We start from the raw sequence: 23,387 nt of genomic DNA, 5'->3' as shown, positions 1-23,387 counted from the left end.
ACCTAATGCATTCTTGTGCATACCATGAGTCCTTAATAAAACTTTATAGATTAACTGATTTTGATACGATAACTTCTACTTTCTTATCATCAATTCAGGCTCCTTCTTTTTGGTTCTGGCATTTTATTTATGTGTTTATATATTCATTTATTTATTTTGATTGAATAGTCTTTATCCAAATGCATATTAGTAGTAAATCAAAACATTTTGAAGATTCTAAAACCTTTTTCAAAAATTTCCTGTTTTCTTAGATACTACTCGTTCCAAAAAGAGTTACGAACTGGATGGACGTGAGTATCACTATGTGTCAAAGGAAACATTTGAAAGCCTCATGTATAGTCACAGGTAAACTAGACGTTCAGATCTGATTCTTGCCTCTGGTTGTTCTACATTCAAAATAGATTCCCTATTTTAATGCATTGTCCAAAGCTTCTGAGGTAACTTCTTTTTGTTTCTGAAGAACTAAGCAAGGAAATGTAAATGAATATACTAGTCCACCAATCATTGGATTATGAGAGGGAGCAGAATCAAATTGCAAATATAGAGAATTTGGAGAAGTCATTAAGTCCTAGATCTCCTAATATTTTTTTCTCCTGTCAAATACCCACTAATTCTTTTTGTGCTAGCAAAGCCCACACATGTTATTCTATTCATGTTACTACTACTAATATTTCACTTGTAGAAAAAGTTCTTGGTGTTTTTTTTGTCCCACCCTTGCAGGATGCTCGAGTATGGTGAGTACAAAGGCCACCTGTATGGCACCAGTGTGGATGCTGTTCAAGCTGTTCTTAATGAAGGGAAGACCTGTGTCATGGACTTAGAGCCTCAGGTGGGTCTGTGCTGGAATGTTTCCCATCTCCCCAAAGTAATGAATGCATGTCATCCATTTTGTGCACATGCTGTCAGTTATAGTCAAGACATTTCATTCTGTTAGTCTTTTAAGGATAACCCCACTTCCCATCTCTAAGGGCCACGATCTTACATGAAGGATCAATTTGCCAATATTCTGCCTTTAGATTGCGGAATAAATCTAGTTTCTCAGACACAAAAACAGAACTGAGCAGGCTGCCATAAAGAAAACTTAGAATCCTGCTTTGACCTTGATCACAAAGGCATCAAGGTAACTTCTCATGGAGGGAATAAGGTGTTGGCTTTACACAGGAGGAGAGATTCCTATGTTGTCATATCTATACGTACCTTCCCGAGACCATATATGGAATAGAGCAAGAGTGAGCAAGTTAAGGTGAGATAAAGAACATACATTGTGTAGGCCCAATTTTTATGATCCTTGTATTTTGTTTGCATTTTCTGTAGTCATTTAAAAACATACCTTGTGTGCTAAAGAGAATCAGGGAACAATAGACTTGTTCGTACTTGGGTCAAAGCTGGTCAGTATGGGGATGTCAGTAGTATCAATGGCAAGAGGAAAGGGAAGTGAGGGTGAAACAGAGCTGATCTGCCTTGAGAGTCTTTGTCTTACAAGATCATGTACAGAATCCTATTCTCAGATTTCAAGATGGGTGTCATGGCTAGTAAGAGGAAGAGTCATGATTTGAACTTAATTTGATTCTAGAACCCCCACTCATAATTTTTAAAACATTTTTTTTTTTACATTTGAGAAGTTGGGGACACATGAGAATATTCTCTGGCTAAAAATAATTGTTAGTTTCTGGTCTTTGAAATTTTGAGAACATTCACATTGACTCTAGGAAATTAGAACTTTTGTTTTTAAGTGTGCAATTAATTTTTCTGTGTAGGCTATTCAAGCAGCTCGAACCCATGAACTGAAGCCCTATTTCATATTTATAAAGCCATCTAACATGAGTTGTATGAAGCAATCTAGGAAAAATGCCAAGATCATTACAGACTACTTTGTGGACATGAAATTCAAGGTAAGACACAGAGGAAATAAATAAATGTGTTTTTTCTCTAGTTAAAAATCACTGTATTGTTTCCAACATCCTTATGTTAGGAACATAATTTCTGTTTCTAATGAATTATGCTCTTATGATTTATCTTTATGGGACATCATTTATAGATATCAAAATAAAGTTTAATAGCTGCTATGATGGTACTCTTCTTTTTTTCTTCTTTTTTGGGGTCTAGCTTTAAAAAAAAAGACCATCAAACTATAGTTTGCAAAACCACACAGAAATTGGGTGTGCACAAGCCTGATATTTGTATTTAAAATGAATTCTTTTACAAAAACGTCTGAGAGTTTACTTTAAAAATACTTTATTGGATATATTTCATCTGAAATATGAAGTCTCTTTATACATTTATATACATAAAATTTTTTATTAATGATGATGTTAATAATAAGGGGCCAAACCAGGCGGGAGTAAGCTCTTCATAGAATAAGTGATTTGTTTTCAGTTTTATATATAGCTTTTTTATCATTAAATCCACTTTAAATATTTTAACTCATAACATACATTCAGCAAGGTGTATAAATCTTAAAAGTACAGCTCAATTAATTTTTACGTATGTATACACACCCAGATAACCATCACCTAGATCAAGATATTATATCCACTTATTTTTGTGTGTGTGTGGTAAAAAAACACATAACATAAAGCACAAAACTTACCATTTCAAACATTTTTAAATGTTTAGCCCAGTAGTGTTAAGTATATTCTCACTGAAACAGATCTACGGAACTTTTTCATCTTGTGAAAATGAAATCAAATGTATGGAATGCATCACAAATCTGCGTGCCAATCTTGCATAGGGGCCATACTAATCTCTGTATTGTTTCAATTTTAGTATATGTGCTGCTGAAGTGAGCATGAGGTATCTTTATATTATCCTTTATCTCTCATTTTTATCTTCATATTTTTCAATGACTACTGTATGAAAGTCTGATTCTCCAGTTTGCATTTCAGACAATGGAGTCCATGGATATCATCTCTGAGTCTTATGGGCGTTTAAAATTGTGTTCTCTCATTTTTATGGCAATCTGAACAAATTAATAAAATTGTTTCTGGATCATGCGTATGGACACCTTGTAAAGGAGTACTGCCACAAGATTTCAGTGCCTGCATTTATATCTGTGTCCATAATTGCGTTGGCAACAAGTTGTACTATTTTAATTGTTGTGAACAAATAAGAAAATAAAAGCAATGAATTTAATGCACTAGTGCCAAGTGAAGGCCAAATGACCTTTATGGAATGAATATTTCACAATAGTAGAAATAGACAGTATTATAAGTGAATTAAGTCATCATGAAGCAAAGGTCATGTAGGTATGCTCAATTCCATAGAATGGTCATACCATCCTCACATTGAAAGTGGCCATTTTGTATCTACAAAATAATGTCATTCTTATCAGATTAATGTTCATTTGAAATTTATGTTTAAGTTTTATTTATATGTAACTGGTAAAATTTCTTTGGTTTTGTTGTATATGGTTTGAGAGCTTCTGTGTTTAGATAAGAGAATAAGATAGTTTAAGTACAAATGAGAAGTTGAGAGGATTGGTTTGTCTATGAACTGTTACTCAATTTTGCAAAATCTTGACCAGGGGGACATTAAGTAAGACTAAAGATAGAAGCATAAGGTTAATGGTTTAGAATAGAGAACATTTATTTGACCTAATTCTTTCTGTAAATAGCTTCGCAATGGAATGTAACAGCATAACAAACTGTGTGTTATTTCTATTCATTTCCTTATGTTGTGCTGTCCACATTTTTCTATTTCTCCTGAAGGATGAAGATCTACAAGAGATGGAGGAGTTAGCCCAAAAAATGGAGACTCAGTTTGGCCAGTTTTTTGATCATGTGATTGTTAATGACAATTTGCAAGAAGCATGTGCCCAGTTGTTGTCTGCAGTTCAGAAGGCTCAGGAGGAGCCTCAGTGGGTACCAGCGACATGGCTTTCCTCTGATACTGAGTCTTAAGGGAGCCCTCTGCTTAATGTTGGAGTTTTAAAAATGTTCACCAGTTACAAAGTTCTGCAATCTAAAACAGCAGTATTTTCTCTCTTAAAATGTGTGCAACTTAGTAAGTGCTGCAAATCTTATTTGAAAAAAAAAAACGTATTTGCATTGTATGGTTATGCAGAGTTACCTATTTGGCTTTTGGGAAAAAATGTTTTCCTTTACCTCATATGAAGCAATTGATAAGAATATGAACAATGCTAAATCACTGAGCATGAGAACCTTTCATGGATTTCCATATGGTCTTTGTACAATTAAGATAAAAAGGGCTTTTTAAATAAAATAAGTAATATTTTAAGAAACTGTATTTTATCTCATAAAACTTGTTTTATAAAAATGGCTTTTACAAAAAGTGCCTACTTGACTAACTCAGCAAGAAAGATGGGTTAATATACACATTTCACATCTAACATCAAAACCTACAGAAACTGTACTGCACTCATCATTTTACACATCAAGCTACAAGGAAAAATTATTCTTCTGGTCAGAGCTGTAACAATCATTAATTTTCCAAAAGCCAGTATCTACTCTTATGCCTAAATTAGGAAAACTCAATGGACTTTAGTCCTAGAGACCGCTGTTTGAGAAAACCACAAGATGAGAATGTTATTCCAAAACGCCTTGTTTTTCTTTCTTCGCTCGATCTGAGACTTCCAGTCACTCTTCCTGCCCCTGCATCTATCTTCTGCATCATTCTCTTTCTCCATATCCATAACATCCCCCCACTCTTTCTTAGCTATAAAACAGAGTGAGTGCTTCAAAATATTTGCAGTTTTTAAAATTTAACATGAATATTATCTTCCTGGGGAAAAAATCCCAACCAAACAAACGAAAATGAAGTCATTTTTGATTATACTTATGTGAGCCTGGATTTGATTTTATATTGTGCTTCTTTGAGAGAAAGGTGTCCCAAACTTTATTTGCGCAGCTGTGTGATGGAGGGTAAACAACTGGAGAAAATTTGAGAACTGCCTTTAACAGCATACACGCGCGCACGCACACACACACACACACCCATCCGAACCAAAACGTTAGGCCCGGTACTAAATGTGTGCGTCCCTAACTCTGACGCCTTGGGACGTCTGGTTTGGCAGAGCAGAGGCGGGCGGAGACGACGGCGGCCTAGTCAGGAGCCGCGAAGCCCCCGCCTCCCGCAGGTCCCGGAGGTCCCGGAGGCTGCAGCGTCGCGGGGAACTAGGCTCAGGCCCGCGGCGGTTGTGCCAAAGAAGCCCTGCAGGGAAGCAGCCATGAGGGCCGACTCCGGACTTCGGCTGGAGGACCATCTGGTGAGCAGTGCGGCGCCCGTAGATACAGACGAGTGGCCTGGGAGGAGGGTGTTTTTCTAACGCTTGCAGCTACCCCTGGGGCGGGGCCGAAGCCTACGCGCTAGGGATCGGGAGAGAGCCCAGCTAGTGCGTGCGCGCATCTACCCTTCGGCGCTTTCAGGATTGGATTGGGGCGGCCCTGGAAGTTCGTACCAAGGCCAGGACCCGAACTCGAGGAACCAGGCGGGAAGTTCCCGGGGATCTCGTTGCGCGTTGTCATGACGACGCCTCACTGCTCAGCCGCTCTGGCCCCTGCGGGTTCCCGGCTGCCAACGAGGCCCTGCTTACCGGCTCCTCCCAGAGGGCATTCAGCCGCCGGGGAAAGAGATCGCTGTTTGCCAGCGGAGACTTTTAATCATGCTCTTTCTTCTCTTACGTCTCTCGAACAAATCACTGCAACCACTTGGAAAACCATGGGGAAAACTGATTGCTTTCCCACGCCCGCTGGAGTCTCTCCTCCAGGCACTTCAGCCCCGACTCCCGTGCCCACTTTCCCGCAGGGGTAGACCGGAAAGGCCAGGCCAGCTACCCGCACTCCCTCTCTTTCCCTCGGTGCCCGGAGGAGGCTGCGGGTCTGAGCGGCCTGTGCGACGCAGCCCGATGACGCAGTGCGCCTGCGCGCGCGGCCGGCCGCGGCGGGTATGAGCTGAGGGGCGTGTGAGCGCCTCCGGGAGCCGGCGGCCGCCGGGCACTTTAGAAAGAATGGGAAAGAAGCAGGTGGTAAGCGAGCTTTAGTTACTTTTGAGTTCGTAGGATCATGTGTCCAGTTGAACCGTCCTAGTTTTGAAGGGCTTAAAGGTTGGGTGGTTGGATGGGTGATGCTCCGTTTTTGCGGGACTTTTGAAATGTGGAGTTGTGTGAACTGAGCCTTGGATAAAATGTGACTCATAGCATCTTTAGAACAAAAGTGCTTTCGTGTGATTATCGTACTTTTCCAGTTGTAATTTTGAGTACTGGATAGTATTAAGACAGCCTGCTTTGTCCTCATCTTGTATCTTTTGTATTAATACACTGTTTGAATGAATGGGACAGTTGCAGAACAAAGAGTGTCTAAAATTTAACTCTCTGAATCAATGTCCTCTGCAAGCAGCATGAGATACTTGGAACATTAAAGTGATTTCTAGCTATTTCTGCTAGTATTTTATTTTGAAACTTTCAAGAAGACTTAACTATAATCTCTCTAAACTGCAAATACAACTTTCCTTATTCATGTAAAGCAACATTTATAAGGGGGTTTTCCCCTCATTCTTTCTGTCCAAAAATGCATTCTTCATCCTGTATTCAGAATGATCTTTTTAAAAGGTATGTTACTATGTGGCTTAAAACCTTCATTGGCTTCTTATTGAATTTAAACAAATTCTAGATTCCTTTCCTCAGTCTTCAAGACCCTAATTAATCTGGCCTCTGCCTACCTTTCCTTCGTAACTGTTGCACCTTACTGGCCTTCTTTTACCTGGAGCACTCCAAGCCTAATCTCCCCTAAAGGCCTTTGTATTTGCTTCCCATTCCAAAAATGTTGGCTCCTTTCTTATTCAGTTCTCAGCAACGTGTCTGAGAGAGACTTTCTCTAAAGTAGGAGGCCTCACCCCCCTCATTTATTACTGTTAATACATATATTAACGTTATCGGCTAATACTTAACCCCTGGAATGTAAAGTTCCATGAAAGCAGGATCTCTCTTTTGTTCATTAATATGTCCTTAGTGCTTAGAACAGGACCTGGCCTATAGATAATAAGGAACACAGGAAGGAGGGAATTTTATATGAAATTTAGAATCGGTAGAACAAATTTAAATATTACCCATTTGATTCTCATCAGTACGTCCTGGCTTTACCCTTTGAAACAGGTAATCAAAAGATTTGGAATATAAGAAGTTAAGATGCTCTGGGCTTTTACTTACAAGTAATGTTCTTTTTTTCCCTGTAGCGTCCTCCACGAGCCCTTCCACCTGTGCCAAGGTAAAAGTAATTTAAAGTAATTTCATTGTTTAATTTAAAAATGCAAAATGAATAAAATGAAAAATTGACTACCATTGCAAAACTGTAATAATTCAGAAAAGATTTCTTGAAAATTTTAGGAAAAAGCTTCTTAACAGTTTAAAGGTGAAAAAATCCTTGCAGCATTAGGATAACAGTTGTAATTAAATGTTCTGTTTCAAAGCCTGAATGTCAGTATGGTAGGATAATTGATCCATTCTGAATGTTTTCGTGTCTTGTTTATCAGAATTCCGATTCTCTTTTGTTTGCTAGGATAGTTTCCTCAGAGTTTAGGCTAATGTTAATCCGAGACGAAAATAAGAATTCTTAATCTGTTTAATCCACGTTATTAATAGACAATGGGGAATGTGTATAAGTTGGTTCAGAAAATATTGGTATTATTTATATTTATTAATAATAAACTAGTTTGTAAGCTAGCCAACTTTGTGTAAAGGCTAATTTTATTTTAAATTTGTAATGATGTAAGTCAGTTTTCAGTCTGACAATACAATAACCTGCTAATTAATAGTTTTTTCTTTTGTCTTTGTTCTGATTAAATTTGGTCGGTGTCATGTAAAGTGCTATTCAAGGTAAGTTAGTTCACGGTTAATGTAAAACTTTGTAAATATAGTATTTGATGTTCAAAAGTTAGATTCCTTAATGTTTCTCTTAAAATTAAATCTGAATGAAATAATTTATAATAGTATAATATCTTTTTATCATAATGCTTTCCTATGACTGCCATGTTAAAATGATGGTTGACTTTTAACACTAGTTATGTGGTAGATATTTGACAAATATAACAGCACTCATCCCTGAATGGAGTCACTCAGATCATAACTCTTGGCTAGTGTATAGTTCTGTGTTAGGGACTGTGTCTTCGTTTATCTCATTTAATCAGGATAGACTGGGTAATGCTATACTAACCCCAAAATCTCAGTGATTTAATATTATATATTATTATTTCTGGTTAGTGCAAAGTCCATTGTGGAAACAATCCAGGCAGGTACCTTTCCCTACCTCTTCACTAATCATTCAGGCTACTTCATCCTGTGGTTCTGCCATCTTAACATGAGGCCTCAGTTGCCACAGGGGAGGAAGAGAAAGCTGGAGGGTTGCTCATTGGTTGGCTCCTTCAATGTTTTGGCCCCCAAATGACACAGATCACTTCTGCTCACAGCCTATTGACCACAACCTAAGTGCAAGGAGGCTGGGAAATGTAGTGGATCAGGTAAATATTTGGTGAGCCCACCTTCTGTGTCACAGTTTCTAACATTACTGACCCGCAATGAGCTACTGGTACCACACTATGGGGGATCTTTGACTTTGTGAGTTTTTGGCCTTCTTCCCCTCATGTGTAGATGTTGGCTGGACCCAGGGAAGAGAGGGAAAGGTCTTCCCTATTAAGTTCCCTTTTGACTGTTACCTGCATTGAATTTTAGGCAGCCTTTTGTGTTGTTCTTTCTGTTTTATAGATGATACTCCACTTAGTCATCCTAAGAAGAAGAAGCCCAGAACAAAAACCACGCTAGGTAAGAAGTTGTTCTTTGTTGTGTGGGATCACAGGTTTTTCCAGGACCTTAGGCATGATAAATAGAACAGATCAGAGAGTAGTCCCAAGTCAGTGCTGTGTTGAGGATAGAATCAAGGTCACTTTGAAGCAGTGGGATTCCTGGTGGCAGTGAGGGACAAGGCAGTGGAATGCCTCAAGAGTGTCTAGAAGGATTCATGAAATAAAGGGTTATGCCTCCAATATTCTTCCTTCCACTACATTCTTGGACGCTTTGAGGTCTTTCATCTCTAGACAACATAAGTTGTCTTAAGTTATGATTGGTTCCAGACCCTTGAGCAGGATACTGGATTTAGAGACAGAAGGTTCTTGTAGCTCTCATTTCAGTTAGAACTATCTGCATGAGAGCATGAGTGTGAAGGCAGGGCCATATCATCTAGGTATTAAAAATAGCTCCAATAATGTGCAATTTCTATGAACTCTTTTTTGTTTTAGTTATCCACTAATAATCCTGGATGTTCTGTCTGTAACTCAAACTCACACATTCAGAATTCATCACCTTCCACAATAAGTCAGTTTTTACATCTCACTTACTTCTGTTAATGGAACCCCTACTCTTGCAGTCACTCAGGTTGAACACCTCTAACTGATCCCTTCACTCTACTTGCTGCTTCTCATAAGCTTGCTTCTTCTATGGTATCTTTTAGTCTCTTTTCCCCTTTCATTTCCATTGTCACAACTATAGGTAATTTAGCTCCTTTCCTCTTCTCACCTGAGCTATCAGGGTAGATTCCAACATTGCTCTGTGCTTCTAGCTTTCTTCCACTCTAGTCAGTCCTGCCCGCCACTGCTGGATGAGCCCCTTAAAGCTTGTAGCTGATCATACTTTAAACCTGGTCAGAAACTTATGTTGGCTTATCATTGCCTAACAAATGGAGGAATAGACAGAGAAAAAGAAAAAAATGGAAATGGATGCAAAGGGAAAGAAAATGACGCACAGCTAAAACAAAAAGAAAATAGATGCACAGAAACTTAGATTCACAAAGATACTGAAATGCTAGGCTCTAAAAATACACTCAGTTAAATATAGACATGTACATAGGAAAGCCACAGGTAGAGGGTACAATAAAGGCAGAGTTGGGGAGGAGAGGTACAGCTCTATCCCAGCTACCAGCGCTTCCTTCTTTGAAAAAAAAGAAAACAAAAACTGAGTGCTCTAGACAAAAAAAGGGGATATGTTGCTAGGTTTTTATTAAAATCATTCACTTAGGTTACTTCCAATTTTTCAATCCTATAATTTTGCAGTTCTGCTGAAATGGTGATGGGGAAGAAGAGGTATTTCCATAGGATGGATTGCTAGCAATGAAATTGCTACACAAAGGACCTGTGCATTATTAATATGATAGATTCTGCTAAATTGCCTTCAAGGAAGCTTTAGTTATTTTATCGCCACCAACAGAGTTTGATTGTCACATTCACTAAATCCTGGACAATAATGGACAATATCAGTCTTTGAAATTATTTTGTCAATCTAGATGGCAAAAAGTAACTTACTTTAGTTTCCATTTATCTGGATACTAATGAGGTTAAGTATCTTTTTAATTTGTTTATTAATACATTTATATTTCTTCTTTTGTAAGGAAGACAGGCAAGGGAAGGTAGCCAAGTAAAATTCAGATCTGCCAAAATGTTTTGAAATCTGTTCAAAGACTTAATAAGGGGAAAGATTGAAAAGAATGACCAAATGAAGAGATTTGTAAATTATCTACTAACTCTCATTCATCCATAATGACTTTATCATGTGTTAATTTACTAATGAACTACTAAACTATATAGAGGCTGGTAATTCTTAAGGCATAAGACAAGAGAGTTCTCTGTTGTGATGGTTTCCATAATGTTTTCACCTTTTTGAAAATTCTGAAGCAAATTCTCCTCATCCCCTTCTTTTGTTCTTCTTCCCAGCCCCCTCCCCTTCCCTTTTTTCTTCCTCATTCTTCCTTGTTCCCTTATTCGTTTTCTCAACTTAAAACCCAAAGTTACAGGTGCGGATGAGGAAATCAAGATTTGGGGTATAATCAGTTCTGTAGAAGAAAGGATTATTATATAGGAGACATTCTAACTCCCTCTTTTCTCATCTTTTTAAGACTTGGTGAGTTCTGCTCAAGTTATCCCATTTTTTTCCACTCTGCTTTTTTTTGTAGGAAGTGCTTCTGTGGAAGGCCTTGTACACACTGCTACTCGTAGGCCATCTGAGGGTAGTGAGCCACCAAATAAAGAACCCATAGAGCATCCAGAAGCCCATGTTCAAAGGAGACAGAAGAAGACGAAGCTGCCTCTTGGTGTGTAAAGAAACCAGGGTTAGGTTGTGATAGTAGTTGCGATTTTGGGGATATGATTAAAAACCTGTCTGTTCCCATTTTCCGTACCCATATTCCTTTTTTATTTCTTTCTTAAACTTTTTATTACTAGAGAAATTCCATTGGATTAAGTCAAGAATACTTTAGAGGGTCTCTTGATCATATGTGTGTAGATTATAAGGGAGGGGGTACAAATTCAGGACTAAAATAAAAATGTTTAGATCTTGGTGTGTATAAGAATTTAGTATATGATAAAATGGACATGTGAGATTAGTGGAGAAACGATAGATTCTGTATTAACAATAATATAATAAAGCAACAGCCAACATTTATTGAGTCTTGCCATGTCCCAGGCACAATTCACAAGGTAAGATAAACAATACTATGCCATTTACTTTGCCTATCAAACTGGCAGTACTTTTTAAAAATTACAGAATCCACAGTGCTGATGAGAAATGGGTATACTAATGCACTGCTGATAGGAGTGTAAATTGTTATAGGCTGTTTGAACTTACAAGAATAGAAATAACTACAATAGCTACAGTAATTAAAGGATGTTAACTGCAACATTATTTATAAGAGTAGAAACTGGTAATACCAAATATTTAGCAATGTGGTGCTGGCTAAATAAATCATTGTACCCATTTAACAGAAACCAAGTACCCATTAACAGGATTATTAAAGGGAAATAGTGACATGGAAAACCATCAGTAATATGTTGTTGAGTCAGAAACAAAGGTTATAAAATAGGATGTATCAGAGGATCCCATTTTGTAAATTATGTTGCGTTGATTTCCCAGGGCTGCCAAAACAGATTACCACAAACTGAGTGATTTAAAACAACGGGAATTAGTCTCTGACAGTTTTGGAGGATAGAAGTTCAAAATCAAGGTGTGCACAGGGCCATGCCCCCTTCGAAGCCGCTAGAAAAGAATCCATTCTTGCCCCTTCTGGCTTCTGGTGGTTGTTGGCAGTCCTTGGCATTCTTTGGCTTGTGACTGCGTTACTTCATTCTGTGCTTCTGTCTTCACGTTGTTTCCTGTGTGTCTTTTGGATTGCTTAATTTTTTCCTATGTTGTTTGCTATTGCAATTTCAAATTTTTTGTTGAGTGTTTAGAGGTGTAATTTTTTAAAAAATTAACAATTGGTAACATAGTGAAAAAATTGTTGCCCAATTAAAAATTTTAAGGTTCTCTTGAATTACAAATGTCTTATATATTACTTTTCTTTTTACATTATAGCAATTCAAAAATTTAATCTACTTTTTGATTTATTTTTTTTCAGAATTAGAGACTGCCTTCACCCAGAAGACATCTAGTCCATCTTTATTACGAAATGAAAATGGTATTGATGTGGAGCCAGATGAGGAGCCAGTTATTCAAAAACCTCGAAGGAAAACAAAGTAAGAATTTATTTGTTCTTTTAAACATTCTTTAGGGATACTCTGATGCTTAATTTGGAGCTCCTAAATAATAGCTTCTGATTAAGTCTCATTAAATACTTGTAGTTGTGTATCCCTAGGATAGGTAGTATTACAAAAATATCAGTTAAATATGATGATGAATTTGAAGAGTAAACCTCTGAGAAAAGTAAAATATTGTACTTAAATAAAAATTCTTAGCCGCTGTATCTAAAAAATAGGAACAAAATAGAAGATTTTATGTAAGTAGCAAAAAATTACATATTACAGAATTAAAAATCAAAGGTAATATTAGTAAAATAGGCTGTTATAATTTATTTTCTTATGTTAACAGGATTCAAACTGTGATTATTTCAGCAATAAATAAAAATGTATATTTTAGCATAGGAAATTGTCAGATAAAATAGAATTGCATACTGTAAAGAAGTACACTGGAAGTTGTATAACACTACTACTATTTGCATTTGGAAATGACCTTATAAATAGTAACCATTATCTAGAATCGTATAATTTTAAGTCTGGGAAGGATCTTACAAATCTAGTTCAGCCACTTCATTGTCCAGATGAGAAAACAGGTCCAGAGAAATAAGGTGACTTGCTGCACATAATAGTTAATAACCAATCTGTTTGAGTAAAATCCAAGTTTCTCCACTCAAAGTCCAGGGCTCTTTTCATTATACTTATAGGTACCTCCTTATGTGGGCCTTTAAAAATTCAATACTCATCCATTTTTCTTACCTTCTCCCTGATTGCAGGAAAACCCAACCAGCAAAATTGCAGTATGCCAATGAGCTAGGAGTGGAAGATGAAGACATAATTACTGATGAGCAAAGTAATGCGGAACAACAATCTGTATTCACTGTACCCACTGGCGTTAGCCAGCCTGTAGGCAAAGTGTTTGTGGAAAAAAGCCGTAAGTAGTTCCTCGTTTTGGAACATGAGCTCTTTAAAAAGTACACAGGGATATCCTTTGATCTAGGAATTATACTTCTGGAAATCTGAATTAAGGAAATAAACAAAAACATGGACAAAAATTTATACACAAAGCTAATTATCACACTATTATTCATGAGAGTGAAAACCTGGAAATAACCTGAATATAAAAGAGGAGGGGAATGAGTTCAGTCAGTTATGCTATATCTATACAGTAAAATCTTCTGCACCATTAAAAATATTGTTTAGGGAGAATTTTACATTTCATGGAAAGATTCTAATGAAAAATAAACACACACACATAGAGTTTGATGTCAGCTATAGAACGCGTAGGACAAAAGACTAAAAGGAAATATGCCAAAATTAGTGCTGGTTGTTTCTGAGTTATGGAATTATGGGTAATTTAAAAAATCTACCCCTACCTTCCACCCATTTCTTTTTTCTTTGTGTACTTTACCAGTTTTCTACAGTTGGTAGTAATGTTGGTGGTGGGGCTGGTAATGATATAAATCCTCTAACTAAAAATAAATGAGAAAACATACATAATGGTATTACCATATTAAATATGACTTTCAACATTATAGCTATATATTCTTTGGGAAAATAGTTCTGATGTTGTGTAGCATGTGCTGGTTATAAGGCTGCATTTGTATTGCTTAAGAAAAACCTGAAACCATGATCATAACCACATGCTCCTCCCATGGATATGCTGTGAATATGCTGCCTGAAGAACTGCTCTGAAACATAAAGATTAGTCCCTAAAATTTACAATTTAGATTTTCCATAAGTTGTTTTAGAATTCTGGTTCTGTAATATGCCATCTAAGGGATCTTGGCCAGTGAGAAACCTGTGATCCAGAGAGGCTAACTGACTTATCCAGAGTCTCACAGTTGGTTAGTGCAGAACTGGGACTCATTAAGATTTCATGACTTCTAGTTAAGTGTGTTTACTGGTATACCATGTGGCCATTTCATTTACTTCAGTCTGTTTTCAAGCAATGTCACTCAATCCTCATTTTTGTTCTTCATTCCCTTAGCACAGAAACTTCCCTACTAGAATAACTGACCGTAAAAAATACCAGTTGTCAGCCCAGAAGTTGTCTTTTCTCAGGGAAAATTAGGTGTTGCATCTCTGTCTTTCATCTTCCAAAATACCTGACAGCCAGGTACAAGTATGGCAAGCATAATTGAAATGGAACCTTTCCTGCTGCCCGAGGTCCATTTGTGAGAAGGAGCCTCCTCGTGAACAGTAAAAGGATAAAGCTCTGCTCACACAGTATTGCAGAGCTGACACTTGAATGGTTACTTACAGGAAAATTTTAAGTTTATGAAACAGTCCATTTCTTTTCTCTCATAACAGAGTGCCATGCTACACACATTGGCATCTTTTCCTAAGAAATTTAAAGTGTTTTCAAATATTGATTTACCTTTATAGTATTGACATTTAAACTTTAATACTTCTGAAGTCTCTAAATTAGAATATTTTACACTTTGTCATGTTAAAGGTCTGTGACTTTTTTTCTTGGAAGTTCATTGTTGTATTTCATTAAACATACGATTTCTAAAACTATTACTTTAACATCTGTTTTGGGTTGAGAAGAAAGTGCGTGGACATTGTTTGTTTTCCCTAAAGATAAGAAAAGTAGTATGTTTAAACAACCAAAAGAAAATAACCTTTTGAAATAGGGACTGAATCAGGGAGAACTTTTGGAGAAACAGCAAAGTCTTTGTCTGAGGGTTCTTAGGTGTGGATTAATTAAAAAAAAACAGACTGTCAGGGTTCTCTCTGGTTAGTTGTTAATGATGGGGTAATGTGTTCTTAGGGCGATTCCAGGCCACTGATCGTGCAGAGTTGATAAAGACCACAGAAAATATAGATGTGTCAATGGACATGATGCCTTCTTGGACCACCAGAGATGTTGCACTTTCAGTGCACCGGGCTTTCAGGTGGCTGCTTTTGTTCGACTTTTCTTAACACAAATGTTCCATAACTTTAAAAAAAAAAAAGGTTGATTGTTGAACACTGTTAACAAAATTGATTACTTCAAATGGTGAGTAGGTATTTTTTCTAAACATTCAATTTGAGTTAAATCATCTGCCTTCAGTATAGTAAAAAGAAAAAGCTTGTTTTTACTTTCTGTGAAATGTTGAATTTTATTCTTATCTGTGAAGAGACTTTAAAAGTACTTTAGCTGTTTACTTTAGTAATTCACGTATAATAATTAAACTCTTTTCCATTCAGGATGGTTGGTCTCTTTTCTCATGGTTTCTTGGCTGGCTGTGCTGTGTGGAATATTGTTGTGATATATGTTCTAGCAGGAGATCAGCTTTCTAACTTGTCAAACCTTCTGCAACAATACAAGACCTTGGCATATCCATTCCAGAGTCTTCTCTACTTACTCTTGGCTCTAAGTACAATTTCAGCTTTTGACAGGTAAGGAAGACTATTGTGACTGAAGATCCCTCTAACTTTTATTCAGGAGGAAACGTTGAGCAAAATGTGTCACTATGACAGTTTTCAAAATAGAATTATAGGATATTAATATTATTTTTACTTTTTTTTTTTTTTCTGTTTCTTCCACCTTCCCCTGCCCCCTCCCCCCACACACACACTTTGGTTCAAGCTGTTGTTTCTCAGTCTAGTTGTGTAGGACAAAGCTCCCTGGCCCATGCTGGTATTATGAGCCTTGTGCTCTCCCCAGCTGAGGCAATCGGTCGGCTGCTCACAGTAGCCCACGGCAGCACATAGCAGCCCGCTCATGCCAACCTCCAGCTGCTCACAGCAGCCCAGCTCCAGGTTGTTCACAGTCTTAGCTGTAGAGAGCGCAGCTCACTGGCCCATGTTTGAATCAAACTGGTGACCTCTGTGTTAGGAGCACGGCGCTCCAACCACCTGAGCCACAAGGCTGGCCCGACTTTTTTTTTTAAGCCAGTCTGTTTCTGTTCTTTTTGGAGGGGGGAATGAGCATACTGTGAAATAAAAAATACCTAGAAGTCTTAACCCATTCCAGCATGAACTCTTAAGTCCAAAAATTTCTGCTAGATATAATCAACTCAAAAAGTCCCGAATACATTGGTACCTCAGTTTTTGAACATAATCCGTTCTGGAAGACTGTTCAAGTTCTGAAACGTCTGAAAACCGAGGCATGGTTTCCCCATAGAAATGGATTAATCTGTTCCAGACCTTTAAAATCAACCCCCAAAACTGCAAATTTAGCATGAATTTTTCTATCTAAAGATACCATCGATCCATAAAATTTACAGCGTTCATAAACCAAAATGTTCATCAACGGAGATGTTCGAAAACCGAGCTACCACTGTATCATCTTCCAAATCATCTGAATCAAGTATAGGTGAGAGTCTGGGCTGCTTTAACAAAGTACTTTAAACTGGTAGGTGGCTTAAAACAACAGGAATTTATTCTGTTACAGTTTTGTAGACTAGCAGTCTGAAATCATGTTGTTCACAAGGGCTCCAAGAGAGTCTGTTCCCTGCCTCTCTCCTTGCTTCCATTTGTCACTGGCAGTCCTTGACATTACTTGGTTTGTGGAATCATCACTCCAATCTCTGCCTTTGTTGTCACATGGCAGTTTTCCCTGTGGGTCTCTGTCTGTGTCTCTTCTCTTCTTATGAGGACACCAGTCATATCGGATTATAACCTATTCTAATGGCCTCATCTTAACTTGATCACATCTGCAAAGACCCTATTTCTAAATAAGGTCACATTCATAGGTACCAGGGATTAGAAGTTCAACATATCTTTTTGTGAATACAGTTCAACCCATTAAGAAAAACAACTTATAGCCTACTGATATGGTTAATTGAAAAAGGTAGAATCTAATGAAATTTCGCAGATCAAGTTTGTTTCTTCAGAATGTCTTAACTCCAAAGGAATATTGACTGAAATAGTCTTGTAGTTAAAAGTTTTATGTGGAACTGTGTAAATAAGATATTCTTTCATGTATGTTAAGTATAAACTGTAGCTAATTAAAGCTTAGAATAGACGATACATGTGGTAGCATTAGAATAAAGAAGGAAAAAACTAGAATCAAGAGAGTATAGTTTTTTGTTTTTGTTTGTTTGTTTTTTTGTGTGACAGGAGAAAGAGATAAAAAATGAGGAAGGCCCATAGGTGAGCAAGTAGAAAGGCACAGATAATATTTACCTTTCTTTCAATCCCGGACGAGCCCCCAAATGATGTAGAAAATTTTCTTTGTGCCGGGATCATATCTCATGAAACCGAAGAATGGAAGCACGGACCAAGGAGAGACAAGGAGTGTAAAAGAGGATAGTTTATTAAAAGTAAAGAGTAAAGAGTCGCAGCTCTCGGAATGAGAGGGGTTCCCGACTGGGTTGCCCGAGAGTCCAGTTTTGTAAGAAGTTTACAGCTGCACTGTGACAAGAGGCTTTTGTATTTTTCTAGGATTGACTTTGCTAAAACATCAGTAGCAATCCGAAATTTTCTTGCCCTGGATCCAACAGCTTTAGCATCTTTCTGTGAGTAAATACTTTAATTAGGTAACTGTTTCATACTTGAATTACATTGTAATTTTGAACAAAGAAAGTTGTAATTTTATTTTTAAAAGATTTTATATTATTGCTACTTATGAACATTACATATAGATGTTCAGTGGAATTTATAATGGTAGGCATAATTTTGATAGAATTATTTTTCAATAGAGGTTAATCTAAGTAACTTTTAAAAGTTTGATTTTGTTCTAGGTTACTTAATATTTAGCTTTTGTATTTTCTACTTGATGTTAAACAGATAGACCTAGTATGACATTTCAGTAACAAATACTATTTTATATCAGTTATGAAAATATTAATGAAACTGGTTTTAGGACCTTGAATAAGTCAGATAATTTCTTAAATGATCTTCTAGATTCTTGTCAGTGTTAGTGATTAAGTAGTGAGCATCTCAAAAGACCCTTCTGTACCTGTATTCTTGAAAAATAATATAAAGCTGTCCAGCCTAATGAAATTTATCAAATGAATTTCTTTTATATTATCATTTCCCAAAGTAGAAATTATTTTTACCTTAATCTATAAATTAAAAATAAACCAAGCTGTTAAAGATATATTATTGATAATTTCATTTGTCTTTTTCTCAGTGTACTTTACTGCTCTTATACTATCTCTGAGTCAGCAAATGACAAGTGACAGAATCCACCTTTACACACCTTCTTCTGTTAATGGTAGCCTCTGGTAAGATTGACAATAGCATTAGCAATTGTTGATGGTAATAATAGCGACAATGGGAGTAATGTTACTATTCTTATCCTTCTGCTCTTTTATGTGTTTTCATCCATAAATAATAATGAGGGTTCTGTTTTTGTTTCCAAAATTGTGGCAAGAAAATACCTATTCCATTGGTTAATGGATATCTATTGTTATAAACACTTGCATTCTTAATGAAATGTCTTCTTTTTACAAATGTTTTAAATCTCTTAAGTTTTAGTTTCAAGATATGTCATTACACAATGAACTGGGAATGAGGGAGCCCTGCACCCTCAGTCCCAATTGGGAGCCTGATGCCCCAGAATAGGGAAGTGAATTGGTAGTTTGGATAGAGTTGGAAAACCAAGCAATGCTAGAAGGAGCAGACTAGAGACAGCCAACTCCCGCAGAGCGGTGGCCAACCGTGAAGCTAACGGGATGGCTGAGATTCCAGTTCACAAAACTCAGAGGGGCAGTCTTTTTTTGAGAAAGTGGCTAGAGGCACGTGGTAAAAAGAGAAAGGAAAGATACTGCATGAAGAGTAGCACTGTAGTAGACGGAAGAGAAACTTAGAAAAAAATTTTGGCAACACTAAATTTCCATTTTTATCAGTGTACAAAGCAGATCTGTTTGGAATTCAATAACCTTTGCACCTGTGTTCTCATGATATACATACTGTGTTTCCCCAAAAGTAAGACCTAGCCGGACAGTCAGCTCTAATGCGTCTTTTGGAGCAAAAATTAATATAAGACCTGGTCTTATTGTATTATATAATATAATACAAGACTGGATATAATATAATATATAATATAATATATAATATAATACTGGGTCTTATATTAATTTTTGCTCCAAAAGACGCATTAGAGCTGATTGTTTGCTAGATCTTATTTTCGAGGAAACATGGTATATGGTGTATTTTATAGGGCATTATGTTTTATTTCATGCTTTAGTAGTTATTTCTATAAGTAAAGACTGCTATTTATTTTTAAAATTCATAAAATAGATATATTTGGGTATATGAACCAAGATGAAGACATTTCTAATGAGTTTTTCTGTATTTTTAGGGCAGCAGGAATTGAGGAACAGGTTCTCCAGCCCTGGATCGTGGTGAATCTGGTGGTAGCCCTTCTGGTTGGATTATCTTGGCTTTTTTTGTCTTATAGGCCAGACATGGATCTTAGTGAAGGTATTAAGGAACAAATAGTGTAAGAATACTATGAAATGTTCTATAATGATTTTAGAAATTTTCTTTGAATGGATATAACTTATAATATTGTGGTAACAAAAACATATTTAAAAATAAAATAACACAGGAAGAGTAACAATCAAGTGGTGAAACAATGCCAAGAGAAGCAGGGAGGAATGTCTAAGAGAGCTGGCGTCTTGAAGTACTTACTGAGGGCCTCTGGTGGCCCTTGTGCATATTTGGGAGGTATTTCCTCTTTTGGAGCCCTTCAAGTATTTTAGAGAAAGTCTCTGCTCTTCATTTTCCCTAGTTTCCTTCAGATCAAAGTCTCTCTTAATTTGAAATAAACCATGCTTCATCTATGTAGCCTCTGTCAGATGCATGTTAAAGTGAATTATTCTTACTCCCCCCCTCTAACTGATACGAATTCTTAACCTGCACTGTCTAATGAAGTGTTTAGTAATCCTACCTTTAGTGTGCCCAATGTGACGTGAGATTACCGATCTCTAGCCCTCAGACCCCTTTTGGCACCCCTGAAGAAGAGGAGTCGTATTAGCAAACTGCTAGTCCTTTAGTACTTCTTTAGGAACTCTTAGTGTTTGTAGTGTAGGTTCTATTTCCTTGACAGATGTTTCACAATTTCACCCTTGAATCTCTACGATATTTTCTGGACCTTGGTTATTATTATGTTCTTGATTTGTTAAACATCCCGAACATTTAACTGCAATTTGATCAACTAATTACAACCTGTCTCAGAAGTCTTGAATTGAGGATCTTGCCAACATTGCCATTTGTAAAAGCCAAGACAAAAAAATGTAATCTTGTGTATTTTCATTTATGAATTTCTGCATCATCATTCTCAGGTTGCTTCACTAAATATCCTGTTGCTTTATTTCTTTTGATATATGTAAAGTATTTTTTAAAATCTTAGGGTTTATGTATTTTGCTGTTTTCTTTTGCTCAGTACAGTTTTTAGTCAAAGAGTTTTTCATCTAATATTTACATCAGAAGACTTTATTTTATTCAGTTCCTAAGGTTTTCTTTTTTCATGTTTCTTGGTATTTTAATAAATTATGTGTATATGCTAAGTAATAGTTTAAATGTAGAAATGTCAACTAATAACATTCTATACTGTGGTTGGGATTGAAACTACACTAGCTGGCTTGTGTAGTATTCACAAATCACAAAGTATGTGTTACTAAATATTTACAGAATCCTGCTCTCTTTTAGGGCCATGTGAATTATATAACATTTTATTTCTAATGTGAATTATATAACATTTTATATTAAAAGTAAATATAAAATGGGGATGGTAATACTTATAGGGGTCCTTATGGTGACTAAATGGGGTAAACATTTAAGATATTCTGGCATACACCTCCTGTTAGTTCCAGGTCCTTCTACTGTGTCCTCACCACCATTTTAAGTTATCATGATCATTATAGAATTAGAACTTTCAGCTGTGTAAGGATCCTGGATTCTCTAAGTGACTTACATTTCTGGTAAGAGCTTTTATATTATCTCCATTATATGCATATATGCTTTATTTTTCAGGTGTTACCAAAACATTTAAAACTTGAAATTTTCAAAGTGCAAAACTTGTACATTTTTTGTTAGCTCACCTTTAAAATTAGATTTCACTATCAAGATTTACTTGTTCTTGAGGGCTTTCTATTATTGTACATTATATCAACATTTTAAAGGACTGTTTATATCTAAACTAAAAAACTCTTTTTGAGGTACTGGGAAACCATTTTGAGTATGATCTGTTCATTTTCTCTCCCAGAGTTGGTGTTCTCCTCTGACGTGGAAGAATATCCTGATAAAGATAAGGGAATCAAAGCCTCTTCATAATGTCAGCTCACCTGCAGAGGAATATAACCCAGTATTTAGAATTTTTCCCATTTTTTTAAAATGTATTTTTATAAGATATGTACAGATGTATTTAGAATTGATTTTTTGATTAATACTGAAAAAATTCTCAAGATTATGGAAAAAAATGGTAAATTTGTATCTGCAGATTATACCCACCTGTTAATCTCAGTAGCGTTATCTCATTGGCAAAGGAGATAATGAGCCAGAGACCAGTAGGTGAAAGGATTTAGTTCCTTTTTTTCTCAAATTAGTTGCATTTATAATCATTATCTTAAAAAGCACTAATACAGAAAAAGCCATAACTTTAGTGTTACAAAATATATATCAGGTTTAAACATAAATTTAGGGAATGGGGAAAGGGGAATAAAAAGGACCTTCATTATTTATTTTTGATGTCTCCTTACTGAATTAATTGAAATATAAAATTTGTGCTTTTTTGAAACTGGCTTAATGGTTGTATATTATGTAATAAGTATAATGTAATGTAATTTAGCTCAAAAGATGCTTTACTTCGTGGCTAATAAAAAGAAAATACATCTTTTTTGTTTGAAAAGTTTTATAACTGAAAACGTTTCTTTCCCTTTAAAACCTATACCAGTGGTTCCCATGTGTAGTTGCACATCAGAATCATTTAGGGAGCTTTAAAAAAATACGTAGCAAAAGAGAAGCTGAGCAGGCCAAGGGCTCAGGGAAATAGAAGGCAGTGAGCTTGTTGAGCTAACACTCAACTGACCTCTGCAGAACCCTTTCCTCTGCCTCTTTTTCTGCATAAGAAATATGAGAAGAAATTCACCATGCCTATTCTCAAGCTCTTTGTCAGTGAGACCATTGGCTTTTGAGGAAATCCTACTCTTGAAGTGAGTCCTGCACTGGAAAAGGTATCTTAAGAGCTATATTAAATGGTACCTCAACTGGTGTGAGACATTGAAGCTCAAGACAATGGGCAAAGGCGTCTCAGAGGCTCTCGAGCACATCCATGAAACTATTGGGCCTGCCCTGATTAGCAAGCAGCTGAATGTTGTGAAGCAGAAGAGGACAAATTTATGACGGACATGGATGGCTCTGAGAGTAGGTTGAAATTTGGCACGAGCGCCATAGTAGGAATATCTTGCCATCTCTAAGGCTGGAGTTGCTGAAAAGGGAATCCCCCTGCTGTCACAGAATTGTAAATCTGCTGGCCTCCTGCCAGTTCCAGCATTCATTGTGATCAGCGATGGTTACGCTGGCAGTAAGCTAGCAGTGCAGGAGTTCATGATCCTCCCTGTTGGCAAACTTAAGGGAAGCCATGGCCTCATTAGAGCTGAGACTTACTGCACCTGAACAATGTCATCAAGGAGAAATGAGAAAACCAATGAGGGGGATTGTGGGAGGCTCAAGAATGTCTTCCAGAGCTGTCCCTGTTCCAGTCCTTGAACCTTGCATGACAAAAGGGATTTTGCAGATGTGATCTAGGTTGTGAACCTTGAAATGGGGGAGATTATCAGGGTGGGTCCAGTGTCATCACATGAGTCCTTAAAAACAGAGAAAGTTCAATAGTCATATGATGATGGAAGAAGGGTCAGAGTTGTCATGCTGTTGCCTTTGACGGAGGAGGAGGGGGCCACAAGCCAAGGAATGTGGGTGACCTCTAGAACAGCCCTTGGCTG

At 36.8% G+C, this 23,387-nt stretch overlaps 2 protein-coding genes, 1 long non-coding RNA gene and 1 other non-coding gene across 5 annotated transcripts in view; 2 read left to right on the top strand and 2 right to left on the bottom strand.

Annotated features, from left to right (window-relative positions):
- The window catches only part of MPP4 (MAGUK p55 scaffold protein 4), a 41,044-nt gene extending 36,936 nt beyond the window's left edge, over positions 1-4,108 (top strand). The window contains exons 18-21 of the mRNA XM_088794636.1: positions 252-345; positions 721-829; positions 1,758-1,892; positions 3,708-4,108. Of these exons, the coding sequence (XP_088650762.1) occupies positions 252-345; positions 721-829; positions 1,758-1,892; positions 3,708-3,899 (530 nt within the window). The 3' untranslated portion in view covers positions 3,900-4,108. The remainder of the gene's footprint in view (positions 1-251; positions 346-720; positions 830-1,757; positions 1,893-3,707) is intronic.
- Positions 2,687-2,790, bottom strand: LOC141568042 (U6 spliceosomal RNA). Its single transcript, XR_012491061.1, has one exon. It is a non-coding gene; the product is annotated as a U6 spliceosomal RNA (small nuclear RNA).
- On the bottom strand, positions 4,028-5,520 carry LOC109444992 (uncharacterized). Its single transcript, XR_002136978.3, has 2 exons — positions 5,417-5,520; positions 4,028-5,261 (listed from the first exon to the last, which is right to left on the bottom strand). It is a non-coding gene; the product is annotated as an uncharacterized LOC109444992 (long non-coding RNA).
- Positions 5,092-22,282, top strand: TMEM237 (transmembrane protein 237). 2 transcript variants are annotated; one of them, XM_019726811.3, is made up of 13 exons: positions 5,092-5,224; positions 7,189-7,220; positions 7,818-7,828; positions 8,714-8,770; positions 10,950-11,087; positions 12,390-12,507; positions 13,281-13,438; positions 15,281-15,404; positions 15,700-15,891; positions 17,881-17,954; positions 18,572-18,665; positions 19,745-19,866; positions 21,653-22,282. In XM_019726811.3, exons 1-13 carry the CDS (start codon positions 5,186-5,188, stop codon positions 21,718-21,720), a joined length of 1,227 nt encoding a protein of 408 aa, XP_019582370.3. In that variant the 5' UTR covers positions 5,092-5,185; the 3' UTR covers positions 21,721-22,282. The 2 variants fall into 2 exon arrangements, with proteins under 2 accessions (XP_019582370.3, XP_088650763.1); XM_088794637.1 differs by lacking the exon at positions 5,092-5,224 and adding an exon at positions 5,621-5,725.
- The last annotated feature ends 1,105 nt before the right edge of the window (positions 22,283-23,387 follow it).

The sequence above is a fragment of the Rhinolophus sinicus genome, chromosome 17 (genome assembly GCF_057876585.1).
Source record: "Rhinolophus sinicus isolate RSI-liver-muscle chromosome 17, RSI-T2T, whole genome shotgun sequence".
Lineage (NCBI taxonomy): Eukaryota > Metazoa > Chordata > Mammalia > Chiroptera > Rhinolophidae > Rhinolophus > Rhinolophus sinicus.
Note: the sequence above shows the minus strand (reverse complement) of the source record. Positions and strands in the feature narration are given on the sequence as shown.

Coding starts and splice junctions, on each gene's coding strand:
- TMEM237 (XM_088794637.1), top strand. CDS start 5,621: ATGCTCTTTCTTCTCTTACGTCTCTCGAACAAATCACTGCAACCACTT. Junction 12,508..13,280: donor AAACCTCGAAGGAAAACAAA/GTAAGAATTTAT, acceptor CCCTGATTGCAG/GAAAACCCAACCAGCAAAAT. Junction 15,405..15,699: donor TCAGTGCACCGGGCTTTCAG/GTGGCTGCTTTT, acceptor TTTTCCATTCAG/GATGGTTGGTCTCTTTTCTC.